General features: G+C 46.9%; 1 protein-coding gene across 2 annotated transcripts in view; it reads right to left on the bottom strand.

Moving 5' to 3' along the window:
- CPA4 (carboxypeptidase A4) overlaps window positions 1-26,660 on the bottom strand; it is a 32,160-nt gene extending 5,500 nt beyond the window's left edge. The window contains exons 1-10 of one of the 2 annotated variants that reach the window (XM_055284021.2): window positions 26,504-26,660; window positions 20,922-21,003; window positions 20,345-20,479; window positions 18,843-18,941; window positions 14,566-14,667; window positions 13,225-13,329; window positions 12,230-12,340; window positions 10,720-10,810; window positions 8,100-8,299; window positions 6,963-7,047 (exon numbers count right to left, since the gene is read on the bottom strand). In XM_055284021.2, coding sequence (XP_055139996.1) covers window positions 6,963-7,047; window positions 8,100-8,299; window positions 10,720-10,810; window positions 12,230-12,340; window positions 13,225-13,329; window positions 14,566-14,667; window positions 18,843-18,941; window positions 20,345-20,479; window positions 20,922-21,003; window positions 26,504-26,571 — 1,078 coding nt within the window. In that variant the 5' untranslated portion in view covers window positions 26,572-26,660. The remainder of the gene's footprint in view (window positions 1-6,962; window positions 7,048-8,099; window positions 8,300-10,719; window positions 10,811-12,229; window positions 12,341-13,224; window positions 13,330-14,565; window positions 14,668-18,842; window positions 18,942-20,344; window positions 20,480-20,921; window positions 21,004-26,503) is intronic. The other variant, XM_055284022.2, reaches the window with a different exon arrangement.
- Between the last annotated feature and the right edge of the window lie 1,316 nt (window positions 26,661-27,976).

Genomic DNA, 27,976 nt, shown 5'->3' with positions numbered 1-27,976 from the left:
CTCACGCCTGTAATCCCAGCACTTTGAGAGGCTGAGGCAGGCGGATCACCTGAGGTCGGGAGTTCAAGACCAGACTGACCAACATGGAGAAACCCCGTCTCTACTAAAAATACAAAAATTAGCTGGGCGTGGTGGCACATGCCTATAATCCCAGCAACTCGGGAGGCTGAGGCAGGAGAATTGCTTGAACCTGGGAGGTGGAGGTTGTGATGAGTGGAGATCACGCCATTGCACTCCAGCCTGGGCAACAAGAGCGAAACCAAACTCCATCTCAAAAAAAGAAAAGAAAAGAAAAGGTAGAAATTTTATGTCTCCTGGACAGCCCTCGGGAGAGCCTTCCTCCTCTTCTGTTGGAGCAATCTGATGAGTATCTCCCGGTTTTGGCAGTTTATGCTGTGGAGGAGGGAGAAGAATGTGTCTGATGCAGGAGGACAAGGCCATTATTTAAGCTGGTGTTTGACCCAAAGGCCGGGACCCTGGTGACCCCCAAAGATCTTTGGAGAGGACATCCTCAGAGGGCACCTACCAAGTCTCATTTAACTGTCTTTGGCCCCTCACTCCATTCTAATTAAGCAGAGGATGCAGAAACTCTCCAGGTGTGTTGTCTGAAGAGTTCCCACTTAGCAACACTAATATCAAGAAACCATGAATTATTAATGGATTGTTGCTGCAATTAGCAACACAAACACCAACATCATCTGATGGCATCTGAAACAGAGACAAGACTGTTGAGATGGAGTCCAGAGGAGGGCCCGGGGGGTGGATGGAGGATCTTCCTAAAAGAGGGGGTCTGAAGCAAAGCCAGTTGAGACTGAGTCAAGGTGGAGGGGAGAGTGGTCGGAGAATTGAAGAGGAAAGAAACAGCAGTGAGTATGCAAAGTTCTAAGGGTGGACCAACTATTAAGACACTATTATAGAAAAGCCAACAGAGGAGAAAGAAGGGCGAGGTGGCTCACGCCTGTAATCCGAGCACTTTGGGAGGCTAAGACAGGCAGATTGCTTGAGCCCAGGAGTTTGAGACCAGCCTGAGCAACATAGTGAGACTCTTTCTCTACAAAAAAAAAAAAAAAAAAAAAAAACAAAAATTAGCTGGGCATGTTGGTGTATGCCTGTACTACCAGCTACTCAGGAGGCTGAAGTGGGAGGATCACCTAAGTCTGGGGAAGTCGAGGCTGCAGTGACCTGAGATTGCACCAGTGCACTCCAGACTGGACCAGAGAGTGAGACCCTGTCTCATAAAATTTAGAGAAATAAAAGGAGGGCACCACCTTAAGGGGGATCAGAGTTGCGCCTCCCATGTTTATACAGCCATGCATCACTTCACAATGGAAGTATGTTTTCATCATCGTGCAATGTACTTACACAAACCTAGATGGTATAGCCTACTGCACACCTAGACTATATGGCGTAGCCTATTGCTCCTAGGCTACAAGCCTGCACAGCATGTTACTGTACTGAACACTATTGACAGTTGTAACACAATGGTGAGTATTTGTCTGTCTAAACAAATCTAAACATACGAAAGGTACAACAGGCCAGGTGCACTGGCTCGTGCCTGTCATCTCAACACTTTGGGAAGCTGACAAGAGAGGATTGCTTGAGCCCAGATAAAGATCCCTTCAGGTATTTTCTTCTCACAGTCTACAAGATATGCTCAGCCATAAGGTGTTCACCTCCATCTCATCCTTTCCATGCTCTCGCATGCAAGCCCTATATTCAATACTTTTTCAACCTTCTATCTCCCTTCGTAGATGCTACCCCTCAAATCCCGCCACTCTTTTACCTTCAATTTTTGTTTGTTTGTTTGTTTGAGACAGAGTTTCACTCTTGTAGCCCAGGCTGGAGTGCAACCTCCACCTCCCAGGTTGAAGCGAGTCCCCTGACTCAGCCTTCCAAGTAGCTGGGATTACAGGTGTACATCACAACGCCCAGCTAAAGTATTTTAGTAGAGATGGGGTTTCACCATGTTGGCCAGGCTGGTCTCAAACTCCTGACCTCAGGTGATCCACCTGCCTTGGCCTCCCAAAGTGGGAGGATTACAGGCATGAGCCACTGCGCCCAGCCTCAACACCAATTTTAAACCCCAACCAACACTCATGCTCTGATCTAATTAAAAGTTCTCTCATCATGTTTCACCACCTTACTTCCACTCACATAAAGGGAGACCCAAATTAGTTTATAAATGGCAGCACATCAAAAAACCCTCCCTCCAAGCAAGATATGCCATCATTAAGGGATATCATAATGATACCCACTGTCTCCCACCTAAAAGAGTTGTAGAGGCTGCCCCCTTGCCTTTGGGCACATCCTCCCAACAAACAGAATTAGTTGCCCTAAGAGCACCAACCCTAGCAAAAAACACACAAGTTAATTTATACACCGATTCTAAATATGCCTATAACATCATCCATTCCAATGCCCAAATTTGGAGCGAGCAGGGCTATCTCACGGCTGAGGGAACTCCTATCATTAATGGAAAACTAATCCATCATCTAAAGGCAGCTTTACTTCCAGAAAAGGTTGCAGTTATCCATTGCAAAGGACATCAATCGTATAAAAGCCACATTTCTTTAGGGAACCGTGAGGCTGACTGTTGAGCAAAACATGTCTCAACCAATCATCCAGTTCCCCAATACCTATTTCCCCTCATACAACATATCCCCTCCTTTTATCCTAAACACCAAATACAGCAACTAGTTACGGCAGGGGTACAATTCAAACCCCCATACTGCTTCATACAAAACAAATTAGTCCCACCTAACCCTGAAAAAACAACTCTTTTATGAGACATTCACAATCTCTTCCACAGTAGCCATTTCCCTCCACAACATTTCATAAGTTCTCATATACACATAACCCCAGATATAAAGGAGCAGTTAAAAGCCATTTCCCATCAACGCTCTATTTGCTACAAAGCGTCACCCTATTCCAACACTAAACCCCCTTCTTTCCCAACCCATCGAGCCAGGGGACACCTTTCAGGACAAGACTGGCAAATTAATTTTACCCATATGCCCCAGTAAAAAAGGTTCAATTTCTTTTAGCTCTGGCTAATACCTTTTCGGGATGGGTGGAGGCTTTTTCCATCCAACAATCGAATTTCTATTGTCGCCTCCAAATTAATAACACAAATCATCCCCAGGTTCGGGGTGCCTCTTTCTTTTCAATCTGATAATGGCCCTGAATTCATTTATCAAATTACTCAAATACTTGCACAGGCCCTACTAATCACCTGGAAGCCACACATCCCCTATCACCCTCAATCTTCAGGAAAGGTTAAAAAAATGAGTAACATTCTAAAAAACACCCTCACCAAGTACTCACTCCAAACACATACAAACTGGGTTACACTTTTACCTTTGGCCCTTCTAAAATTCAAGCACTGCTACCTAAACTTCCAATGCTCAGCCCCTTTAAACTCACGTCCAAAAGACCACTCACACCTTTTGTTCCACCTCAGAGTCAAGCCCCCCCTCTACCAACCCCTCTCGTTTCCCCTCTTCTACGTACCATCCACCATTTTATTTGGGAATATGCTAACAAATGCCTGCCACAACCCGTAACTGACTCCTCTAATCCCTTCCTACAGCCAGGAGACTGGGTTCTGGTAAAAGATCCCAGTCCTACCCCCAACTCCCCCCTCACACCTAAATGGAAGGGACCTTACCACATCATCCCTACCACACCCACGGCAGCAAAACTCCAAGGACTCCCCAACTGGTTTCGTTACACTTCTCTCAAGAAAACAGACTTCCCTTCACCACATACCCAAACAACCAAGTCTAAAATCCCTTCAACCTTCTCAGTGTCTCCATAGGACCCATTTCCCTTCACCTCACCCGAATCCTGAAGAAAAAGGAAGAGAAATCCACATAAGCCGCTTACATCTCTTTCTCTCCCAAACTTTCATCGCTTCCTAACCAACCTCATTACAGCCCTTCAGTGGTACCCTTACAGAATTCCCATTATACATCCTGAACAGCTCCTTACTGTGCTATGGGTCTTATGGCTTCAAGGAACTTTCCAGGACTTTACTCCTACCCAAATAACTTTTTTCTCTTTTTCTTGTTTATTTCAGTATAAATTCCCTAATCACATCAACCTTACCAATACAACCACTCCTAACTGCTCTCAAACTAGAACTCTCTATAAACCTTACATGATCCCTCTTGCTGCAAGCTAACTGTTCCTTTGCTCCGGAATGCTGAATGTGCTTATCGCTGTCTTCCTCAGCTTACACAGCTCTTCCTACAACCCTTCATGACCTTTTAACAGGTAACGTAACCCTAATTTATAAATTCCACAAAGGAGCTTCCTTTTTTAAAAGAGCTGACACCCTGGTCAGCGATTATCCTGCTTCCAGGGCCAATCAGGCCAACAAATTATTTCAAACCTATTACAACTCCCTACAACACCTCAAGCCCCAAGGCCCTCCCATTAATGGGCCCATAACTAAACACACCCCCATTTTACAACAAGCCTCACTTTGCTTTTCAGCCTCTAAGGAAAATTTCCCTGTAGGGTCCTTAACACCTAACCAATGCAACCGCACTCATTATTATTAAACACGCTCTGACCATCAAACTAATGAAGTTGACTACCAAAGATCACCAGAAGCAAATGGAGCATTTTTAACTGGCTCTTTTCACAGCCTCTCCCTCAACCAATGCCTCCAGCCCAACTTGTGTTGTCCCTGGTGCCCACCTTTTTCCATGGTTGGATATCAATAGTGCAACATCCGACTGCATTATTGTGTAAAAAATAACTCTTCCTATATCTCTACCATAGTGGGTGTCTCCCTGGCCTCCTCCTTGTCCACCCGGAGTAATGAACCACAGGAAAGAAAAAACATCCCATCTTTAATTCCCTTGTTTTCTTTCCATATCTCCATCTGTATTTACAACAAAGGCTTGTTCTTTTGGTGTGGCACAAACACATATCTTTGTCTCCCCACCAACTAAACTGGAACCTGTGCCCTAGTTTATCTTTCTCCCTCCATTAAACTAGTTCCTCCTAATCAACCTTTACCCATTCCATCTGTCCAATAGGTTTTAAAAAAGAGGGCCATCCACGTCATTCCTTTGATGGAGGCCTTAGGTGTAACCTCTATACTTGGATTGGGAGCAGGCAGATCGGCCACGTCTTTAACATACTTTAAAAAACTCTTTCAACAGAACTACAGGGTTCTTTAAAAAATATAACTGAAGCGTTATAAAAGCCCAAGACCAACTAGACTCCTCAGCTGTAGTCCTCCAAAATAAATGTGGATTACATCTTATAACAGCTGAAAAAGGGGGCCTCTGCCTCTCATTGAGTAAGAATCAGGCCTAGTAAGAAACACTGCTGAAAAACTTTTAAAAAGGGCTAAAAATCTAAAGGAATAGCTAAACAACCAAATAAATTCTTGGTTTGGAAACAAAATCACAACACAGGTCATCCCATTCCTGGGCTCTCTCCTAATAATATGCCTAAGACTAATGTTCTTACCCTGCCTAATCAACCTTTTTCAAAGATATTTAACTGACAGAATCCTGCCCATCTCACAGACTACTACCCAAACATCTACAGACAGCGTTACTCCTACAGTCAGTCCGAGACCAAAAAACTCTCCGTGCCCCCCTCAGCAGGAAGTAACCAAAAGGAACATGCTGCCCTTCATCCTTTTATAACTATGAGGTCTGGATTAACAGAGCAGGAGCATCACCATCTTGGGCAAACACTGCCATTTTAAGTTCCCCTTGACTAAAAACTAGCCCCAGCCGGGCGCGGTGGCTCACGCCTGTAATCCCAGCACTTTGGGAGGCCGAGGCGGGCGGATCACGAGGTCAGGAGATCGAGACCACGGTGAAACCCCGTCTCTACTAAAAATATAAAAAATTAGCCAGGCGCGGTGGCGGGTGCCGGATGCCGGTAGTCCCAGCTACTCCTCAGGCTGAGGCAGGAGAATGGCGTGAACCCGGGAGGCGGAGCTTGCAGTGAGCCGAGATGGCGCCACTGCACTCCAGCCTGGGGGACAGAGTGAGACTCCGTCTCAAAAAATAAAATAAAATAAAATAAAATAAAATAAAATAAAATAAAAATAAAAAATAAAAACTAGCCTCAAACATCAGCCTAATGGGTAATGTCAGCATGACCAGAAACATTCCAACTCTAAGATAAACCTTCCCTCCGACCAGAAACATGCCAACCCCAAGATAATCTCCCCTCTGACCAGAGATATTCCAGCCCCGAAATAAAACTCTCCTTCACACAGAAACATTCCCAGCCTGCGATAAGCTCCCCCTCCCTAAACCTTTAAATACCCTTAGTCTGTAAGAGAGAACACTCCTGACTGAAATTAGCCAGAAACCCCTCTCAGGTTTATTCCCAGAATAAACCTGCCTTTGACTGTTAAGCTGCTTTTTGTGTTTCTTTCCTCTTTCTTTAACTCTTACAAGAAGAGGGCTTGTGCCGGAAAACTCCTCCTTATAATAACCATCAGATCTCATGAGAGTTACTCACTATCATGAGAACAGCACAGGAAAGACCTGCCCCTGTGATTCAATTACCTCCCACCAGGTCCCTCCCACAACGTGTGGGAATTCAAGATGAGATCTGGGTGGGGACACAGCCAAACCATATCAGATGGGGTCTTGCTATGTTGTCCAGGCTCAATGTTTGTCCATCTCCTTTAGGAAGATGAGAGAGTCTCCCCCAACTCCACTACCACCATCAGTTTACCAGCTGAAAGGTGGGTTTCCCTTGAAAATGGACGGATGGGCATGAGGAATTTTTGATATGATGTTGATGAAGGCGACTGCATTGCAACAGCTGTCACCACACAGGTGTGACATAGTTGTCTATTACCAACAACAAAAACAATCAGATGACAAGTAAGTCTAACTTACAGCTCTCCTCCCACTCCATTTCAAGTTTCCTCTCAAAGTGCCTTCTAAATAACTCATAAATAAGCGAGTACTTACAGACAGTGGTGCAGGTGGGACCCACTTGGTACTCAGTGCCAGACACAGAAGCCAGAGCTTTGGCTGCATGCCTTGCCACCTTGTCCTGGGAAGGGGGAATCCATGGAGTGAGAAAAAATGGATCCTGAAGCTTGACCTTCCTCAGCTGCTCTGCTCTGGGATGGTTTGGAAGATTATCGGCCCCTCCCCTGATTTCCTTTCTGGTCCCTTGTTTCCCCTTCACCCAGTCCCAAGGCCCAACTGTAAACTGAGGGAGGTGGCATGGTTCCTTCAACTCCTTCTCCCACCACACCCCCAGTTCTTGACTCCCAGTTTGGGGGAGGAGATGAGGAGGGAAGTGGAAGCCTGTACGTTATGTACTCAAACTGGAAGAGATGGGGGTTCTGGGGCTGCTCACTGACCCACTAGGAATCTGGTAAAGGCACCACCGTCTTCACTTATCCTGAGAAGGGGGACATCATGCACACATGAGGGAAGGCCAAGTATGCTCAAGAGAAAGCTCTCAAAGAGTTGGGTGTTGCAGAGGAGAGGAGGAGAAGGACCACCATAGGTGGATGATCCCTGCGTAGAGTGCCTGCCTGAGAGGCCGGGTGGGGGTGGGGGAGCAGAATCAAGCCCGCACTTTGCCATGAGCCTGGGAGGGGCTGCGTCTGCCTGAGGTTTAAGGGCTGGCTGTGAGCCTGAGCAGCCGCCTGCAGTCACCCTGCAGATGCCAGGCCTGCTCCTGATGGTCCACGTTCCGGACGAGACACAGAGCACCCCAGGCCATGGCCTTCACCCTCCTTAAACTCTTCCTTCACTAGAGTGAGGGGCTCTCCCCCTTGCCCACCCGGGTGCCACCCACAGTCCTTGGCAAGCAGCGGGTCCACAATACATGGCAGTCAGAAAAACAAGGGAGAAGGAAAGGTGGGGCAGGTATGGTTCTGGGAACTCATAGCAGACCCAGAAAAAAGGACACTGTTTTCCTGTCCCCAGCAGACGACAGCATATCCCAAAGGGCAGGGAGAGAAGACTGGACCTTCAATGAAACATGCCTAGGCTCCTGGACCCTCCCTATAAAGCTGCAGAGCTACCACCTTAGCAGCGCCAGGAGGGTCAGGCGGTCCCCAGGCTGGGTGGGAGGCAGCTGTGACTCACCAGTTCCTCGGCATCTGGGGCCTTTTTGACTGAGTACCCATATGGATACATCAGCAGCTGCGAGTAGCTGTGCAGGTCGATGAAGCACTTGAAATTCCCATGTTTCTGGATGAAATCTACCACAGATTTCACCTCCACTTCCGAATTGGCGTGGGGTCCATGGTACACTTCGGAGCAAGGGTTGTCGCTGGCTCCCTTTCCTATTGGGGATAGCCCAAGAAGAAACATTAACTCCTAGTCCAAGAACACAGAAATGCAAGACACTCCACCTAGAGAGGGGCCGAAGGCGTTGGGAATGGGCAGGCCACGGCGAGACGGCCCAGAGCACCTAGTCCACGGTGGGTGTGGACTGCAGAGAAGGCATGGAAGAGGGAGGGTTGGGTGTTGGGTCTACTACAGCTGAGGAGAAAAACTGTTGGAGTTGACCTTGCCTTGTACCAATAGCAGTTGTCATAAATAATTAATATCACCCTTGAGAATGAGTTGTAATTAATAAGTAGTCTAGATAATTAATATGAATACCAATAAATAATGAAAATGACTCCATTTATTCTGATGTCAACTTATTCTCTGGTTCAGATCTTAAAGGCCAAGTGTGCCAGAAATAATCAATTGTTGTGGCTAAAATCTCTTGATTATTTGACAGGTATTTAGAAACACTACCTTCTGTATTACTTCATAATACAGTTCCCTTGGGTTTCTAGGGTGTGTGTGCACACGTGCATATGTGCGTGTGTGCGTGCGTGTGTGTGTGTGTGTGTATGAGGGTGACTGAAACCACCCCAGTGGTGGGAATATCTGACTTAACTTTGAAGCTCTGAGTTCCCACATTTGTATCAGTTCCTTTCCCACAGTCATTATTTTCCCCCAATGGTTTGTGTGGTATTTCTATACAAGTAAAAGAAGTACATTAAAAACAAACCATCAAGGCTGGGCACAGTGCCTCATGCCTATAATCCCAGCACTTTGAGAGGCTGAGGTGGAAGGATCACTTAAGCCCAGAAGTTCAAGACCAGCCTAGGCAACATGGCAAAACCCCATCTTCACAAAAAAATACAAAAATTAGCTCGGCATTGTGGCATGCGCCTATAGTCCCAGCTACTCAGGAGGCTGAGGTGGGAGAATCGCTTAAACCCAGGATGTCGAGGCTGCAGTGAGCCGTGATCACGCCACTGCACTCCAGCCTGGATGACAGAGCACGACCATGTCTCAACAAAACAAAACAAACAAACAACCCATCAGTATAGCCACGGGACAGTGAAAGAGAACTGTCTGGATTTGGAATTGGAAGGTGAGTTTAGATCAGAACTCTGATCACCCGTATCATCTTGAGATTGTCTCTGAGCTTCCACCGTCTCATTTCAGATCATAAAATTCTCTCGCTAGGTGAGAAGAATAAATATGATAAATACTGGAAGGTACTTGGTACACAGTCGGCACTTTTGTGGAGGGTGGGTTTTAAATCGCTGGCACTCAGAGGCCAGGTCTCCTAATTCTCTTTCCCTTTCCATGACGGCCAGCTGCTAAGGTTCATATCTACACATCTAAGGGTACTGGAGTGGAATTTTCACAGCATGGTCTTGCCCATTGGGGTGACAGTGCTAATTCCTCTCTTCTGAGGTGCTGCCAGGAGTCCTTCCGCCTGCTCACAACTTGCCCAGGCAGGGCTGGTAGGGTCAGGGATAAGGAAGCTTCCCTGTTTTGTATGTCTTAGAAGAGAGTGTTTTTAAAATATTAGCATAGATGGCAATCTCAATGTAAGATGCTCTGTCCCACCATTCTCTCAGGAGGACAGACATTACTATCATTCCCTTTCAAAATCACAAAAATATATTTTAAAAAACAACAACCAGGCCAGATGCGATGGCTCATGCCTGTAATCCCAGCACTTTGGGAGGCTGAGGCAGGCAGATAACCTGAGTTCAGGAGTTCAAGACCAGCCTGGCCAACATGGCAAAACCCTGTCTCTACTAAAAATACAAAAATTAGCTGGGCATGGTGGCACGCACCTGTAGTCCCAGGAGGCTGAGGCAGGAGAATCATTTGAACCCAGGAGGCGGAGGTTGCAGTGACAGTGAGCCAAGATCCTGCCACTGCACTCCAGCCTGGGCGAAGGAGCAAGACTCCGTCTCAAAAAAAAAAAAAAAAAAAAAGCTGGGATAGGTGGCCCAAGGCTATACTCCCAGCACTTTGGAAGGCTGAGGCAGGTGGATCATGAGGTCAGGAGATCAAAACCGTCCTGGCCAACATGATGAAACCCCATCTCTACTAAAAAAAAAAAATAATACAAAAAATAGCCGGGCGTGGTGGAGTGCACCTGCAGTCCCAGGTATTCAGGAGGCTAAGGCAGGAGAATCACTTGAACCCAGGAGGCAGAGGTTGCAGTGAGCCAAGATCGCGCCACTGCACTCCAGCCTGGGTGACAGAGCAAGATTCCATCTCAAAACAGCAACAACAAACAAAACACTAAGTCAGAGCCTAAGGAGTGCTCCTCAGTCTCTCAGTGACACAGCAACGGAACCAAAGTGGAAACGGGCTCCGTCCCGGTCAGCTCAGAGCACTGGTAGACCAGGCGAGCCCAGGGACAGCAGGATTTGAGAACTGTCTCCCCACCACCTACCTGCAAAACTAGCGTTCCAGTTTCTATTTGGGTCAGTACCAATGCAGGAGCTTCCAGGATTTCGGGACCGCGTCTTCCTCCATAATCGGTTCTGAAAAAGCCACCAAGGAGGTGACAAACAACCAGAGGCAGATCAGATCACCGAAGAGGGCTAGGGTGGAGATGACATGCAGGCAGGGCAGGCTGCTTGCAGTTCTGCCAGGAGGGCCCTGGGGCTCCTAGTCCTCATTGAGCAGTCGTCTCTCCTCCCGCAGAGAGAGGAGTATTTCCCCTTCTGGCTCTAAAAGAAGGACTTCTTCCAAATGTACTGATGAGACCTTTATATGCTAGAACCAGTCAGATACCACCTGAATCCACTGAATAATTTTTGGCTTTGGCAGAAGTGGGCAAATGGACACTATATGCCTCGATGATAATAGATGTAGCTGGAAGCACACAGCCCCTGTTTCTTGCTTGCCTAAAAAATTCCCCTGAATCCAATCAAGCTCTAGACCTGGCAATCTGTGAACAGGAAATACAGGGGATAAGGGAACAAACTAAATGGCATAACAAAGAAGCCATCAGCCAAATTCAGAATGTGAGACACTGTACAAGACAAATTACTTGGCTTCTCCCCTAAATGAGTGAGACTTTAAAAGGTGTGTGTGGGTGCTGCTGTAGAATAAAAGAGACTGCAGAGACACAGCACCAGGTGCATGTGCAGACCTTGTTGGGTCCTCACTTGAACAAATTGACTCTTAAAAACACTTTTTTTTTTTTGAGACGGAGTCTCGCTCTGTCACTCAGGCTGGAGTGCAGTGGCGCCATCTCGGCTCACTGCAAGCTCCGCCTCCCGGGTTCACGCCATTCTCCTGCCTCAGCTTCCCTAGTAGCTGGGACTACAGGTGCCCGCCACCACACCCAGCTAATTTGTTTGTATTTTTAATAGAGACAGGGTTTCACCGTGTTAGCCAGGATGATCTCGATCTCCTGACCTCATGATCCGCCCACTTCGGCCTCCCCAAGTGCTGGGATTACAGGCGTGAGCCATCGCGCCTGGCCTCGGCCTCCATTTTTAAGATAATTGGGGGTGTTAGATGATATTTAAAAACTTTCATTATTCCTTTAAAAGTGATAGTAGCGCCATAGGGTTTTTTAAGGTGGTTTTTTTTTTTTTTTTTGCTATCATCAGTTAGAGATGCATACTAAAGTAGTTTAGGGTGAAATAACATAATGTGTTGAATTTGTTTTAAATACGTCAGGAAAAAAAATGTGTGGGAGGGCAAGAGATGAAAAGAAGATTGGTAAAATGTTGGTCATTGTTAAGACCCAAGATAGGGAGTTCATTAGACTATTTTCTGTAAGAAAAAATATCCCCTGGTGATTCTCAGCTCTGAGGATGACTAGAAGATGACATCCCAAGGAAGCTCATTAGGTGCACATTTATGGAAATTCTCTCCAAGGTCAGACAATTAGTGGCAAAGCAAGGAATTCAACAGTCCCCAAGCCCAGCCCATTTGGGAATACTCACTTGAGTTTGAGTATACACATATCCATCAGGATTGGCCACAGGCAACAAGAAAATATCCATTTTCTCCAAGATGGAGGTGATAGCTGGATCCCTCTGGTAACCAGATACAATCTAAGCAGAGACAATATGCTTGTCAGCTATCCCACCGCAGGATGGGCCATTAGGGCTGAACCATGTATCTTCTCAAGATGCCTGGCATCCAGCTAGAATGGGTGCTCCTAGAACAGCATCCACCCTCAAAAGCCTCCCTGCCACCCTCAGAGGCTCTGCTCTCTGCAAAGCCCTCTGAGTCCTTCAAAGCCTGGAGAGACACGGCTGCTTGGGGACATGGCTGTTAATGGCATCAACTGCAGTGAGTCCTGGGGTACGTGCTTTATTCCTTCCTTCCAGGAGAAAGGAGCCACACATTGTAATAGTTTTTAGGAATTTGAATCTCCAAGGAAGAGGGAGGGAAGATGTGTCCTCCACATGCACCCCTCCTCCCCTCCCAGCAGACTTTCTTTCTTTCTTTATTTATTTATTTTTTTTTTAGGACAGGGTCTCGCTCTGTTGCCCAGGCTGGAGTGCAGTGGCGTGATCTCGGCTCACCGAAACCTCCGCCTCCTGGGTTCAAGGGATTCTCCTGCCTCAGCCTCCTGAGTAGCTGGCCTCCCAGCAGCCTTTCTAGGAGATGGAGATGGCGTGAGGTCCCCGAGGGCCTGTGGGGCCTCGTCTGGGTGTTGCTCTGCTCCCTTTCTGCGGAGTGGACTGCACTCAGAGGCTCAGGCCCACCTCTGCCGCATATGAGCTTGCGCACCACCAGGAACGCAATCATTTGGCCGCAGTGAGCTGACCAAGGGGTTTTGACCATTTGCTTCTCCAATCTGAAAAGGCCCCCAGCCGACTGGGTCTTAGCAGAGAACCCTCCCACCTCGTGCCCCAGGCCCAGCCACGTGGCATGCTTCAGGGGCACCCCGGCACCATCAGCATTCTTGGCTAATACCATGCGACATGACCTTCCTTGCCGTCCAGATTGCAGTGGCCTGGGAGATCCACTCTCGGGAATGGATGCCTGCATTCAGCCAAACGGCCGGCCGCCGCGCGCCTTTCCCAGTGCTGAACTGCAGAAGGGAGAAAAGGCTCGAAAATGACCGCCTGCCCGCATCTCTGCTCACTTCTCCTCTCTCCAGCTCTCTCCCATTCATTTAATTCATTTAAGATAATTCAGAGACCAAATGTTCCTAAGGGCACCATCTATTTATCGAGCTTATCCGTGACCTGGAAGCTTAACTGGTTGGCTGCGGGGCCAAGCTGCAGCTCCAGGCAGCCTGAACCTCTCCAGCATTAGGAGCAAATGGGAGGGGAAACAATCGTTACTGTGTTTTATGATGCCGGTGCCATTAGAGATAATGTTATGTCTCTTGAAAGACCTCAAATGGTATCCCAACAGCGAGAGACATAAGGGTACACAAACCAGGCTGTTTCGGTCGGCATGATAAATGAATTTGCTTTTAAACTAAGAAGAAGGGGGGCTCGCTATAGCTCTTTGTAAATGGCAGCCATGAATCCTGGCTCCTGCCTTTGCCATCGTGTTGGGCCCCCTCGGGTCAGAGCTTGATGCTAATGAAGCCAGGATCTCCAACAGATTGGCAAAATATTTAAATGTAATTATCCAGCTCCGTGGCAGGTCTCCTCTCCCACTGGTAATTTGCTTAGTGCTATAAGCCTGAGTTCTTTGGGATTTATACGAAGCTGAGGGTTTGGCAAATTCTTAGCACCATCAGTGTTCGGTGGGTTATATGCCCAAATTCCTTCTTATTCGTTCAGCTGGATTTTTATGTAATTTATGTCATTATCATAGCTCTCTACCTCCTTTGCCAATACAGTCTTGAATCTGTTAGAAATATTTGGAAATTAGGCTTTGTGCAGCCAAGGATCAGAGGCTGGGCTTAAAATTATACCAACCCTCAAATTCACTTCCTAGGTTGATTTTCCAATAAGTACCCCCTGAAAGCAGAATAGAAGTCAGGCCCACCCCAACTTGTCCTGCTATTTACAGAGGTGAGAATGAAAGTAAAAGACTGTCCCATCTGAGAGCTTTCTGGAATACTAATTACCTCCCTTTGATCCTGCCTTTCAGCCAAAACTTGGAATGGGATGTGCTCCTTCTAACTCCCCCTACATTAGACAAAAGCAGGGGACTCTCTCAGACCAAGTTCCAGCCCAGGTACAATGTGTCCTGACCTCGCTTTCCTCCCTGAAGTCAAGGAGTTCAAAAAGCTGCCCTTTTCAGAGGTCTGAGGCTGGGTCCTGGGCATGAGGACCCAGGAGACCCTTCCAAGTGCATGTGGCCTCACCTTCAGTACATACATCGGCCGGTTTTCAAAGGAATGTCCAATCTTCACCCTCCTCACCAGGTCAGGAAAGTCTGCGGCAATGTTGTCCATCTCGTGGTAAATCTGAAGCATGAAAGAGTGAATCCAGGGACATTTTAAAAATCTGCTCAGCTCTGGCTGGATATCTGTGATTTACTTTGTTGATCATAACTATCTCTTCTGGGACCCTAATCTTGGAATTGACCATATTATCGGCATGGAAACGCTGATTATGAGACCTGCCTGAATAGTCCTTTTCTACAATTTTCTAGAGAGTAGCACACTTGTTTGTTCACAAAATTGTAGTCCACTAAACTAGAGTACAGAGGCTTTTGCAATATTGCTCTAACACTGTGTCCTTTGTCACTGTACTAGACTGGACAGTCAAAGACAAGGGGCCAGGCACAGTGACTCATGCCTGTGATCCCAGCAATTTGGGAGACTGAGGCGGGAGGATTGCTTGAGGCCAGGAGTTTGAGACAGCCTGGGCAACATAGTGAGGCCCCATCTCTACAAGAAACATTTAAAAATAAAAATAGTTCATAAAAAATATGGAAGAGGGAAGAAAAGAAAGAAATCTAATAATTTAAGAATAATAATAATAAAATAAAATAAAAACAAGCCAGGTGCAGTGGCTCATGCCTATAATCCCAACACTTTGGGAGGCCAAGATGAGAGAATCACTTGAGCACAGGAGTTCGAAACCAGCCTGGGCAACGTAAGGAGACCCCCAGCTCTACAAATAATGAAACAAAAAAAAATAGCCAGCTGTGGTGGCATGTGTCTGTGGTCCCAGCTACTCGGGAAGCTGAAGTGGGAGAATTGTTCAAGCCTGGGAGGTTTAGGCTACAGTGAGCCGCGAATGCACCACTGCACTCCAGCCTGGGCAACGAGGGAGACCTTGTCTGAAAAATAAAAAATAAAAAATAAAAGAAAGAGCTCCAAGGCTCTTAAAACAGTACTCTCCAAAATTCTGTGATCACTTTCTCTACTCAAAAATAATAAAAAATTAGCATGCCCCATATACATATACACACATATACACACACACACACAATGATACAAATATATTGTGTACATTATTAAACAATTGAAATGGTTGTGTTAATAATAAACAGAAATATATGTTGAAATATAAATAGAAGTTGTAATTGTTTCTTCCTTCATCCCAGTGGACTATCTTGCTTACATCCTGTGGATACATGTGCCCCACTTTGGAGATAATTTCTCTAAAGGCTTTGTGAGTGCAAGTGAAGAAAGGTAAATAAACGACTAAGAATACCCTTATTGCCGGGCACGGTGGCTCACGCTTGTAATCCCAGCACTTTGGGAGGCCGAGGCGGGCGGATCACGAGGTCAGGAGATCGAGACCACGGTGAAACCCCGTCTCTACTAAAAATACAAAAAATTAGCAGGGCGTGGTGGCGGGCGCCTGTAGTCCCAGCTACTCGGAGAGGCTGAGGCAGGAGAATGGCGTGAACCCGGGAGGAGGAGGTTGCAGTGAGCCGAGATTGCGCCACTGCACTCCAGCCTGGGCGACAGAGCGAGACTCTGTCTCAAAAAAAAAAAAAAAAAAAAAAAAAAAAGAATACCCTTATTTGCTTTCAGGAAAAAAGTTCGATTTAAATAGAATTTATCCATCTTAGTTTTCAAACCACTTGAGGGCCAAAAGAAAATAAACAAATGTATTTGTTTCGGCCTTAAGACTGGAAGAAGGAACTATACAGAGGAGGAAAACGTGTAATTAATATAGAACAAAGTCAAGCTTAAAGGGTTTATCAGACTTGCCGTCAATATGGTAGACTGAGCAGAAGCAAGAAACCACCTCCAAATACATAGGCAAACCAGGTAAAATACAAGGAAAATGATTCACAGCCCAGTTTAAAAGCTAAACAAGAGGAAATTGTAGGTGCCAGAAACAAAGAAGGAACTAACTAGGAGGCTGGACGGTGGGAGATGATGCCACAGAGCCCCATCTCTGCCTTGGGTGCTACAGGCTTAGGCAAACCTGGACTAGGAGGGGAGCCATAGGACCCAGCATGGCACAAGGAGCTGGAACTTGAGAGCTAGGAATGGGCAATTTGGGCCACAAAAAGGGCCTGGAAATTCTACCCACTCTACCCACTGACCCTAGAGAGTGGAGGAAAAGCAGGATAGCTGCCTTGAGCTCTGAGAGAAGAGACCGTCATCCAGGAAAAGTTAAAACGCCAAGCTGGGCCGGGTGCAGTGGCTCATGCTTGTAATCCCAGCACTTTGGGAGGCCGAGGCGGGCGGATCACGAGGTCAGGAGATCGAGACCACGGTGAAACCCCGTCTCTACTAAAAATACAAAATATTAGCCGGGCGTGGTGGCGGGCGCCTGTAGTCCCAGCTACTCGGAGAGGCTGAGGCAGGAGAATGGCGTGAACCCGGGAGGTGGAGCTTGCAGTGAGCCGAGATTGCGCCACTGCACTCCAGCCTAGGCGACAGAGCAAGACTCCGTCTCAAAAAAAAAAAAAAAAAAAAAACACCAAGCTGTGTCCAGGTGTGGGGTGCAAATTCACACTGCCCACCACTACCACAACACAGACAATGGCTTTGGAACCAGAAACTCTGGCAGAGACAAACATGGAATTCCCACTAGAGACCTAAGAAAGACTAAGTGGTTGTAAGAGCCAATATGAGCGTTCTTTTTTTTTTTTTTTTTTTGACAGAGTCTCGTTCAGTCACCCAGGCTGGAGTGCAGTGGCGCGATCTTGGCTCACTGCAACCTCCACCTCCCGGTTTCAAGTGATTCTCTTGCCTCAGCTTCCCAAGTAGCTGGGACTACAGGTGCCTGCCACCACGCCCAGCTAATTTTTGTATTTTTTTAGTTGAGACGGGGTTTCACCATGTTAGCCAGGCTGGTCCTGAACTACTGACCTCAAGTGATCTGCCCACCTTGGCCTCCCAAAGTGCTGGGATTACAGGTGTGAGCCACCATGCCCAGCCTAGAATATGAGTTCTTTAGCTGTTTTTAGAAAGAACTGCATATGACTGAGCTAGGAGGGTGCTGGCACACCAATCCACAGCGGAGAGCGTCACAGTGAGGACAAGATTGCTGTAAGCCAGGCTGCAAAGGGCGCCTCAAACCAGAGAAAGCAGTGGTGAGCCAGTGAGACAGTGAGGCTCCAGCAGTCGGCAGGTGAGGGGATGGCCCCTCCAGGGTCTTGGGTGACATTTGCAACTGGTTAGCTCAGCTGGCGAGGGCTCCATGTTCATGAGGCTGATGTCATGGGCTTGATCCCTGTGTGGGCTCTGAGCTCTGCTTTCGTCCATGGCCCGAGACTGAACTTCTAACTTTATCCAGCTGTTTTGCAGATGTATGTCACTGGTCACAAGAGGGATCAAGGAGCAGTGCCATTGGAAGTGTATACAATAAACAAAGCTACCAACAAGCATGGGAAAGAAGTGGAAATAGTCAACCTTTGAAATCCTCCCTCAAGAAGAGAAACGACTCAAAGTATACGCCTTGTGAAATGCATGCCAACAACACCATGTCTGTATATCAAGAACAACATGTATTAAGGTACACTAGGGAGAATACTAATTTAGATGTGGGGGAGTGTTCTTGCGCTAGTTGTCTGCAGATGAATGAAGGAGACACTGAGGGGTGTAAGAGAACTGTACCGCATTCATTGCACAGTTCTATTCTACAGCCTCTCTTGATTTCTTAAGTTCCAGTATCCTAGGAAATTATTCTGCTTCAAGTTTTTCATTTGAAGGTTTGGCTTACCTTGAAAGTCAGTCATCTATATCAAGTGGTTTCTAGTTAAACACAGCACCAAAATGCATGATGGAACAAATATATACATTATAAGTAGTCATGATAAATGAGTGGAAATAGTTGGTTAACCTTCGAAATCACCACTTGTCTACTTGCCTGGAATAAGTAACATTTTATTCTGGGTGAGTAAAATAGAGGGATTATGGTAGGGTAGAATAAGTTGAATTACAAGGACTAGAAATGATTGCAATTATTTTCATGGTATTCTGAAGGAGTTGCTTAAGGAGAGAAGGATGGTTGAGGGAGGAAATAGCCAGGCTGTATTTCATGACACTCTGAGGTGCTGGTAGGAGTTAAGCAATCCAAGAATTAGAAAGGAATTGAAGTGTACACATTTTAGCCCCTCAGTGCGGGGATATTGTGCTGAAGACTAATGTCTCCTGGAAGTAAAGAGAGAGGTTACAAAATTCAGGAGGCAGAGAACCTTGATCTTAACCCACTCTGAAACACTTACAGCTTCCAGGGAATGGTAAGCCCCGTAGTTGAAGTTATTACTGCTCCGTTCTTGCCCTTCATTCTGTTGCATTTCATCATCTTCATTGTCTAAAAGGGCCTGAAAACACACAGCAATGTTGTGAAGTGATCCATTGCAGATGCAGGTTTATGCTTTTTCTGCCATATCTTGGCATATGGGTCAGCCAAGATGGTGGCCCTTTCAGCATATCAAGCAACACAAATGTCAAGGTTTAAAAGGGGGTTAGATTTCTTTCATATCTTTATAAAATTTTATTTCTTGGCTGGGCACGGTGGCTCATGCCTGTAATCCCAGCACTTTGGGAGGCTGAGGTGGGCGGATCACGAGGTCAGGAGATCGAGACCATCCCGGCCAACATGGTGAGACCCTGTCTCTACTAAAAATACAAAAATTTGCTGGGCGTGGTGGTGCGTGCCTGTAATCCCAGCTACTTAGGAGGCTGAGGCAGGAGAATCGCTTGAACCAGGGAGTCAGAGGTTGCAGTGAGCCGAGATTGCACCGCTGTACTCTAGCCTGGTGAAAGAGAGAGACTCAGTCTTAAAAAAAAAAAGATTTACTTCTTGGGGCCCAATTTACATGGCCTCATTCAAAACCCACTTACTCCCTGGAAGCAACATATGCACTCTTTGGCTATCCTATAGTATGAACTCTGCAGACATCAGCCCGCATCTGGTATCCAGTGCCTCTGAAATACACAGCTTGGGAAACCATTCAGAAACAAAGAAATTCTTATAACCACTCGTACTTTGAAGGTTCCTGGCAGATGTCTGTGACATGTGAGGATGATTAATAAGCTCATAGCTGCTAACGCCATCAGGAAACTCCCAGGCCAGATCACCAATTAGTCCATAACCCACCTCGGTGAAGGAGAGAACATGAGCCAGACCCTGTCCTGATGTTCAGATACAGGTCGTGAGGCCAGAGGACGGTATTCCCTCTGCTAGGGCTACCCACGACATTCCCCCTGTCTCAAAGGGTGCCTCTGTGGCTGGTCCCCAACACCCTCCCCCTGCTCTGCTCTTGCCACCTGGAAGGACTTCAAAGAAGGAAAGAAAGAGGGACTTATGACTTAATGGCAGATGTAGGATATGCCAGGCACTGTTAGACATTTTACATACATTTAATCCTGAGTCTTCTCAACAAATCACATGACGCAGGTCTCACTATCACCATTTAACTGATGAAGAAACGGAGGCTGAGCAGGTTAATAACTTGTCCAAAGACACGGCACAGAGCACCAGTAGTTAGCAAAATCAGGATTTGGATCCAAATCTGTGTGGTTCCCTGGCCTATTTATGCCCTTTCTACTACAAAATGTTGTTCCTCTAACAAGTCACTGCACTTTACCTCCATTTGCCTCCATTTCCTCATCTATAAAATAGAAAAGGATAAAACCAGAACTTGAAAATCGCTCCAGTCTACTCTGGACTGGCTGCCTGGTCCTGTGTGAGACCAGGAGGCAGGGGGCATAGTCTACCTACCTGCAGGTCCTCAATTGTCACTGCGTACTCTAAGCCCTGGGATCTCAGGAAGGATTTAACTGCCTGCAGACTGACAGATGGGACCAGGACATCCACAGGCCGATTGAAGGTGGAAGGAGATTTCCAGAAATTGAGCTGAAGGGAACAGAAATGAAACCAGGTTAAAGGACAGTTCAGGTAATATGTACAATGAGCTTATTCTTCTAGAACACTGCCAAAAGCCAGGGTGATCCCTGAGAGGCTGGGCTCTGCCCAAGGGCAAAGTTGGCCCATTTCACAATTGTGTCTGGTTGGACCTGCCCAACAAGCAGTATCTGACAGCGACCAAGAGTCATAAGCGGATGGCAGCTAGAAGGATGGAGCCTATACTGTTCATGCATCCCCTCTCCCAGGACACCACAGCTGTGATGTGCTCCCTCTCTCCCATCGGCCCCCTCAACTGTGTAAATGGCAAGTGGACTCCCACAGGATTATATTCAGAGACTTCTCGGAAATAAAAATAATAATACCAGTAGAGCAAGAGTCTTCTCCCACCAAAGTTAGAAAACACTCAGGAGAGCTAAAAAGAACCAGGTACCTTCAAGTTGTTTGAATTCACTAGTTGACTCAATTTGCTGATCTCGTCTCCATTTCTGACAGTAATCCTAAAAACTTGGTCCCTGGGGAAGAAGCAAAAAGAAAAAAAGAGCAAAAGATAATGAAGAGCTTTCAGCTGGCAAAGAAACCCCAAGTCTCCTATCCCAGACGTAACCAGGCCAAAAGAAAGGAAATGGTCTAGTCTTTGGTTTTAATGTATAGCCATTAAAAATGAGGCTACATGGCAACTATGAAAAAGTGCTTATGGCATAACTTTAAGGGAAATATTAAGTGAAAGAGCAGGACACAAAATTGTATGTATGCCATGATTATAAGTATGGAAAAAGCAGATGCATTGGAAGAAAAACAGACAGCGGAAATATACCAAATGCTGACAGCCCTTATGTTCGGGTCGTGGGATTATGGATGACTTACTTTTTTCCCCCTTGTATCTGTTTTCTGTAATGTGGTCATATTACTTTATAATGAAAAACACATATATTTTACAGGAAGGAATGTGCCTGAGTTACACGCAAAGCTAACTCAAGACATAAAGAAGCACTTCTTCACTGTCAGGGCTGAGGACTGAAACTGTGATGGAACCTCCGTGCTGGAAAGAAAACAGCATCTCCATGCTGGGAGGGTGAGCTGTGCCCTCTTAAAACACAGGCGAGGCTGGGTGCTCGCTCAATCCCTTCCAGCTCCAGAACCCCACACAAAGGCTCGTTTGGGTGGAAACTGACTATGGCCCATGGTGCTGAGGCTGGATGTGGGATCCACTCCTCCCCACGGGGTGAGAGGGGACCCCTAAAGGACACAGATGGGGCCGGCCAATCTCAGTCCCCTTTGTCATTTGTCTTGAGCTTCCTTCATATACGTGATTTAGCTTCTGCAGTGGCAGCAGGGGTAGCGGCCCCTGAAGTCCTGTGTGTGGGTGGGAGAAAGCGGGGCCTGAAATACTGCCTTTATGCTCTCAGCTGGCTGAGGGAGACAGGGGAGCCATTAGGCTGTTGCTAGGTGACGGCTCCAAAGAATCCGCACTCGATGTTGTCACTGCGTCATCTCTTTGACACAAGTGAATGCAGAGAGCCGCTGTGAGCCCAAGGACCTGTTGAGAGTGAATGGCTGTCACAGGGAGCTGAGTGTGCAGCCTCATGGGGCAGCTCCTCATCAGAAAACCGGTTTCATCCAGATGGCCCTTCAGGGTTTTGCTGGGTTCTGGAAGGTTCTAGGGGCTCTCCAGTGGGTCTAGGCCAGCCTTAAGGAGTCAAGGTCCACTGCAGAGCCGCTCCTGCTGCAGGTGGCTGGTCTGGAGGAGATGACAGTGCTGAAGTTTCCCTTTCTCCCAACCCACCTGGTCCCCAAAGGGTCCTGGAGGTGAGCGGGTAACTGCACCCTGTGGGCACTGCCGAGGGCCCTGAAGAGATACCACTGGATGGGCAGGTCTCAGTCTGAACTTAACAGGCTTGCCAAGAGTTGGACCTACCGCCCTGGGAAGATGAGGCATCAAACCTGATCTTTCCCTGACCTCAGCAAGCACCATTGAAAAAAAGAGACCAGTGTAAGACAGAATGGAGCCAGCTACTGTGGCTCAACTTGTGATCCCAGTGCTTCAGGAAACCGAAGTGAGAGGACTGCTTGAGGCCAGGAGGGCAAGATCATCCTGGACAAAATAGTGAGACTTTGTCTCTACAAAAAAATGAAAAACAATTAGCTGGGCATAGTGGTTCACACCTGAAGGCCAGCTACTCAGGAGGCTGAGGCAGGAGGATCACTGGAGCCCAGGAGTTCAAGGCTGCAGTGAGCTATGACCACACCTCTGCACTCTAGCCTGGGCAATAGAGCAAGACCCCCATCTCAAAAAATTAAAATTAAAAACAAATAAATTTAAAAAACAGAAAGGAAATCTTTACTCCTCGATGGGGACAAGGGCCCGTCTGCTGAACTCGTGCTCTATCATAACCTACCTCCAACACTCCAAAAAGAGATAGCTTTAAAATGGGGATTCTATACTTGGGAGGCTGAGGCAGGAGGATTGCTTGAGCCCAGGAGTTCAAAGCTGCAGTGAGCTATGATTCCATCACCACACTCCAGTCTGGTTGACAGAACAAGACCCTGTCTCAAAAAAAAAAAAGTGGGGGGAGCTTCTAGAAAGATCTTGTGTGGTGAGATACTTATTAGCACAACTAAGCATGTGTAAAATGCAGCACTGGCTACAGCAATCACAAAGAGGAAAAGGAGGAAGAAGGGACAGGAGGAGAAAAGAAGGAGGACATAAGAATAAGAAGCTCTTTGAGTATGAAAATCATGTTACACATTCACCCAACACATGCGTTTTAATTTTTCCAAAGTGGTGACTTCACAACAGAACTTGTGCACATTCTTGGGCACAGTGCCAGGACAATGGGACACCGTGTCTCTGACTGGCCCTGGGGATGATTAAATCTGCAAACCCATTTCATCCTGCTCTAATCAGCCGAGCTACAGAGGTCAACGAAATAGCTGTAGCATGCAAAGCGGCAGAGCAGAAGAGCGGGTGCAGAGTGAAGCCCATTCCATCTGCCTCTTCTTCACCTCTCCCTTCTACCCCACCTCAGACCCAGCCCAAACTCACTGTGTACTTTTGTATGCTTTTGTACACGCTGTTCCCACTGCCTGCAATCCATCCTTTTTCTCATCTGTCAGGCCCATCTAGTCCCATCTAATCTTTAGGACCAACCCACATCACTCCTGAAGCTTTTCCTGACCAGAGGAAGCAAAGTCCTAACAGTCTTCAGATAGTGCTGAACATTGGCGGTTGTGGTAGTGGTAGCATTATCTTTTTTTTTTTTTTTTTTTTCAGACAGAGTTTTTGCTCTTGTTGCCCAGGCCAGAGTGCAATAGCATGATCTCAGCTCACTGCAATCTCCGCCTCCCAGGTTCAAGTGATTCTCCTGCCTCAGCCTCCCAAGTAACTGGGATTACAGGCATGCACCTCCACGCCCAGCTAATTTTGTATTTTTAGTAGAGGCGGGGTTTCTCCATGTTGGTCAGGCTGGTCTCGAACTCCCGACCTCAGGTGATCCACCTGCTTCAGGCTCCCAAAGTGCTAGGATCGCAGGCGTGAGCCACTGCACCCAGCGGTAGCATTATCCTTATGAACAGAAGCACAGCAACACCCAAAAGCAGGGAGGACGTTGCGGGGTGCCATGCGAAGGGCAGCCTTTTTCTTGCCCTCACTGTCCTTGTCTGTATTTGGAAAATGCCCTCGTCAGTTCATGAGACTCAAGATGGTGGAGCACGTCCTATCTCCACTATCTAGAAATTCACTCAAAGACCTTGAGCTCTTTCTGAAGATGGAAATTGGCCTGGGAGGGGGACGTGTTGGGATTTACAGGTGGCCATGTCTGCCCCTCCTACTCCACACAGGTGTTCTCACAGCTCCTCTTAACTTGATCCTCTCCAATAGCCAGGGCGTCCAGCTGCTGCCATTGCAATGGCTGGAACTCCCGCTCTCTCACCCTCACAGGCGTCTGTGCTTTGGACAGTCAATACCCACTTTGGTGACTGAGCATCTATCCCTCCCCTTTCACCATGCTGGCAGCCAAGTGGCCCGTCCTTTGTGCCTTTCTCATCTGCCTCCCTAGCCAGGCTTAGCAGCCACCACAAAGAATATTAAGAGATGGTTTCATAGAACTCTTAGATGCCTGCCAGCTACTGTTGATGCTGTAACCAGCTCTGCAACTGGTTCCTGTTCTCTGCCTGCCTGGTGCCTCTAGGCATCCTGGCCATTGTCCCATCCTGAAGATCTCTGAAGACCAGGGCAGAAGACTCCAGTAGAGCAAGAGAGACAGGAGATAGGTGAGGCAGATGGAAGGGAGGGGAATGGGTGGTGGGTGATGGGGAGAAACCATCATCCTCATCTTCAGCAGCCAATCCAGAGCCTGGCTTCCCAACCACTTGAATGCTCAGAGGCCAGCTTCCCCATGCTCTAAATGTTCCCCTTGCTCTAAATGTTCCCCTTGCTCTAAAAGCTGGGTGTCTGGGACACCTCTAGAGAGCCCAGGAAGAATTCCACTACCTTTGCTAGGTTTCCTACTATGGTGTGAGAACGGATTTGGGGATGAGAATGACACTATCAGTTAAAACCATCTGCAGTCAGCTCAGGCACACAGCTTTTTCTGTGCGAAATTCCTGCAGAGAGCATTCAAGGGCCTGGCCCAGCTGTCGCAGCCCAGGTGCCCACCGCATTGCAAGAGAGGTCTGTATCTTGCGAAATAGAGATTTTTCAGCCACATGAATAGCTGCAGTGGGAGCCGGACAGTTCCATGCGTCAGCCCACACGGCAGCAAGTCTAGTCACTACACACCTACTGCTGAGCCGCCTGTGGGAAAATCTTCGCTGGCCACCTGCTACGCCTAACCCCTCTGAGCTATTTGGCAATAGAGACGCAGGTGTGAACAAAAGTCATCATCATAAAACTTAGTCAATCTCGTATAAGTAATTACCTCACAAAACAACCCCAAAGTCTCATTAGCCAGATAGTAAAATAGAAAGTAAACTAAGCCAAGAGATATAGGATTTTATTTGGAGATGAACTTGTGTTATAGCAAAAGGGTACGAGTTTTATGTTCAGAGTTCCAGCTCCCCTGCTTCCCAGCTAAGTGGCCTTGAGCATGGTCCTTAACATTTCTAAGGCTGATTTTTTTCATGTTTAAATGGACAAAAATAACACCCCTGCCTGGCAAAGTTGTTGCGTGATCAAAAAGATAATGTACATGAAAGCTCTTTGCAAATGGTAAAGTATTATGCAGTAATGAGTTATTATAATTCAGTCTTCTAACAGGGCACCATGGTATCCCTTTTATCTCTCTTACCACCTGAATGTCCTCTCCCCTGCAAACCTCAAAGCATTCTGCGTGAAGCGTGTTGAGCACGTGGATGTGTGTGTACACACACACGCACACACATACACGGTGTACAGGCATGTGTCTGCATGTCATTTTCATAGCTGTGTCTAGGCAAGACATGTGAAATCTCCGCGTCCCAGAAGCCAATAAGAAAGCACCAGCTCAGAAGAGGGTATAGCTCAGGGGTAGAGCATTGAACTGCAGATCAAGAGAAGTCACCAGCTCTGCAAAGCCTTCGCCATTAACAAAGAAGTGAAACCAACAAGCTTGAGACCCAGGGTTTCCCTTTACACATGGCGGAAATTGGAAACAAACCATTTCTGGTAACCAGTAACTCTTAGTAATTAATAACGTAGCTCTTAGTAACCAGTAACTCTTAGTAATTAATAAGGTAGAAGTAAGAAAGTAGATGCCTGGAACTGACCTTATAAATAAGAACTAGGCAGAAAAAGAACTGGCAGGAGATGAGGGAGCTGGGGAGAGTCTGCAATGATCATCTAGTCCTGATTTCACAGATGAAATCGGGTCTCAGAGAAGAGAGTGGACTTGTCCAGGATGACACAGGGGCAAAGCTGGAACAAGAGCCCAGGTCTCCTTCCTCCATGTGAGCTATTATCAGCCATTCATTTTCAGTTCCATTTGGCTCCCATATTTCTGAAATAACCAAATAATAAGAAGTCCAAAAGGAACTTACCCAAAAAATTTTTCTCGGCCACAGAGGCTGGACCCAATAAGGGCCCCAATGAACAGTATCCACCTCATGTCCCCGGGGAATCAGTCATACAGTGGCTGAGTCAAGCTGTATTTATAAAGAGTCTGAGAGTGACTCAAGTCCTCAAAAATGCTAATGTGATTCCCAAGCACCCTTGCAACTCTGACTGTGACAGGCAGGCCCTACCAATGCCTCTCCCATTCCTTTCAAGTGATAAAGGTTGAGCCTCTCGATTTACAAGGTCAGGAACTTGCTCCAGGAGCTGAAAAAGTCTGTGCCAAGTGTACCATATTGCTCATCACTTGGCATTTAAATAGTGTTTTTTCAGTGAATAAGAAAGTTCCACAGTGTTGGATGGAATTTATCCTGATAGGAGAGGTCAGATTATAAACCTGGCATAGAATTACCTCTAGAATAAAAAAAAAAAAAAAAAAAGTTACGACTATCAAAGCAAGACTGAGCTGGCTTCAAGACCACATGCTTGACAAGCCCTGCCAGAGAATTTCACCCGGGCAGGTCAGGATGCGGAAAGAGGTTTGTGGCCTCTTTTATGTATCTGAAGCCTAATTCTTATGACTCCACTAAGAAAATAGAAATGTATCAGGCAAATGATATAGAAAGGATGTTTTAGTCTGAATAAATTATCAGTGTTCCTTGGGGTCTGAACTATAGGGAATGCTTAATGGTTTTATCAATTATAAGATTTTCGGCGGGGCGCGGTGGCTCATGCCTGTAATCCCAGCACTTTGGGAGGCCGAGGTGGGCTGATCACGAGGTCAGGAGATCGAGACCATCCTGGCTAACACAGTGAAACCCCGTCTCTACTAAAAACACAAAAAAATTAGCCGGGCGTGGTGGCGGGCACCTGTAGTCCCAGCCACTCAGGAGAATGGAATGAACCTGGGAGGCGGAGCTTGCAGTGAGCCGAGATCGCGCCACTGCACTCCGGCCTGGGCAACAGAGACTCCATCTCAAATAAATAAATAATAAGATTTTCTTATACTTCCTAGACTGTGGGTCTGGTGTCCTTTCCACCAAGTCACAGCTGAATAAATGGAAGACACTCATGATCTCCATAACGTCTTCAGGGGCTCTGGGACCTTTGAGTCTGTCCTGGGAGCCCCAGTTCCCACAGCCTTTCCCATCCCACCCTCCCTACGGTCTACATGCTTTCCACACCCACACAAAGGGAGTGGACACAACCAAGGGTCATAGCTGAGAGAGTTACAGAAAACTATCCTGACACGTGTTGAAATGTAAGACCTAATTCAAGATTATTATGATTAGGACCAGGGCTATTTCAATAGGAAAGACTCATTGTGCTTAACACTGAATACGGCAAAGAAAACAGAGAGGATCAGTGGGATTACTAAGAGAAGACATCAAGGTAGGGGGATTCTTGCTAAAGGCAGGCCAAGGACTTATACATCAAAGGTGGGGATGAGGAACTTGATC

This window comes from Symphalangus syndactylus, chromosome 6 (assembly GCF_028878055.3).
Source record: "Symphalangus syndactylus isolate Jambi chromosome 6, NHGRI_mSymSyn1-v2.1_pri, whole genome shotgun sequence".
Classification (NCBI taxonomy): domain Eukaryota; kingdom Metazoa; phylum Chordata; class Mammalia; order Primates; family Hylobatidae; genus Symphalangus; species Symphalangus syndactylus.
This window is presented reverse-complemented; position numbering and strand designations above follow the sequence as displayed.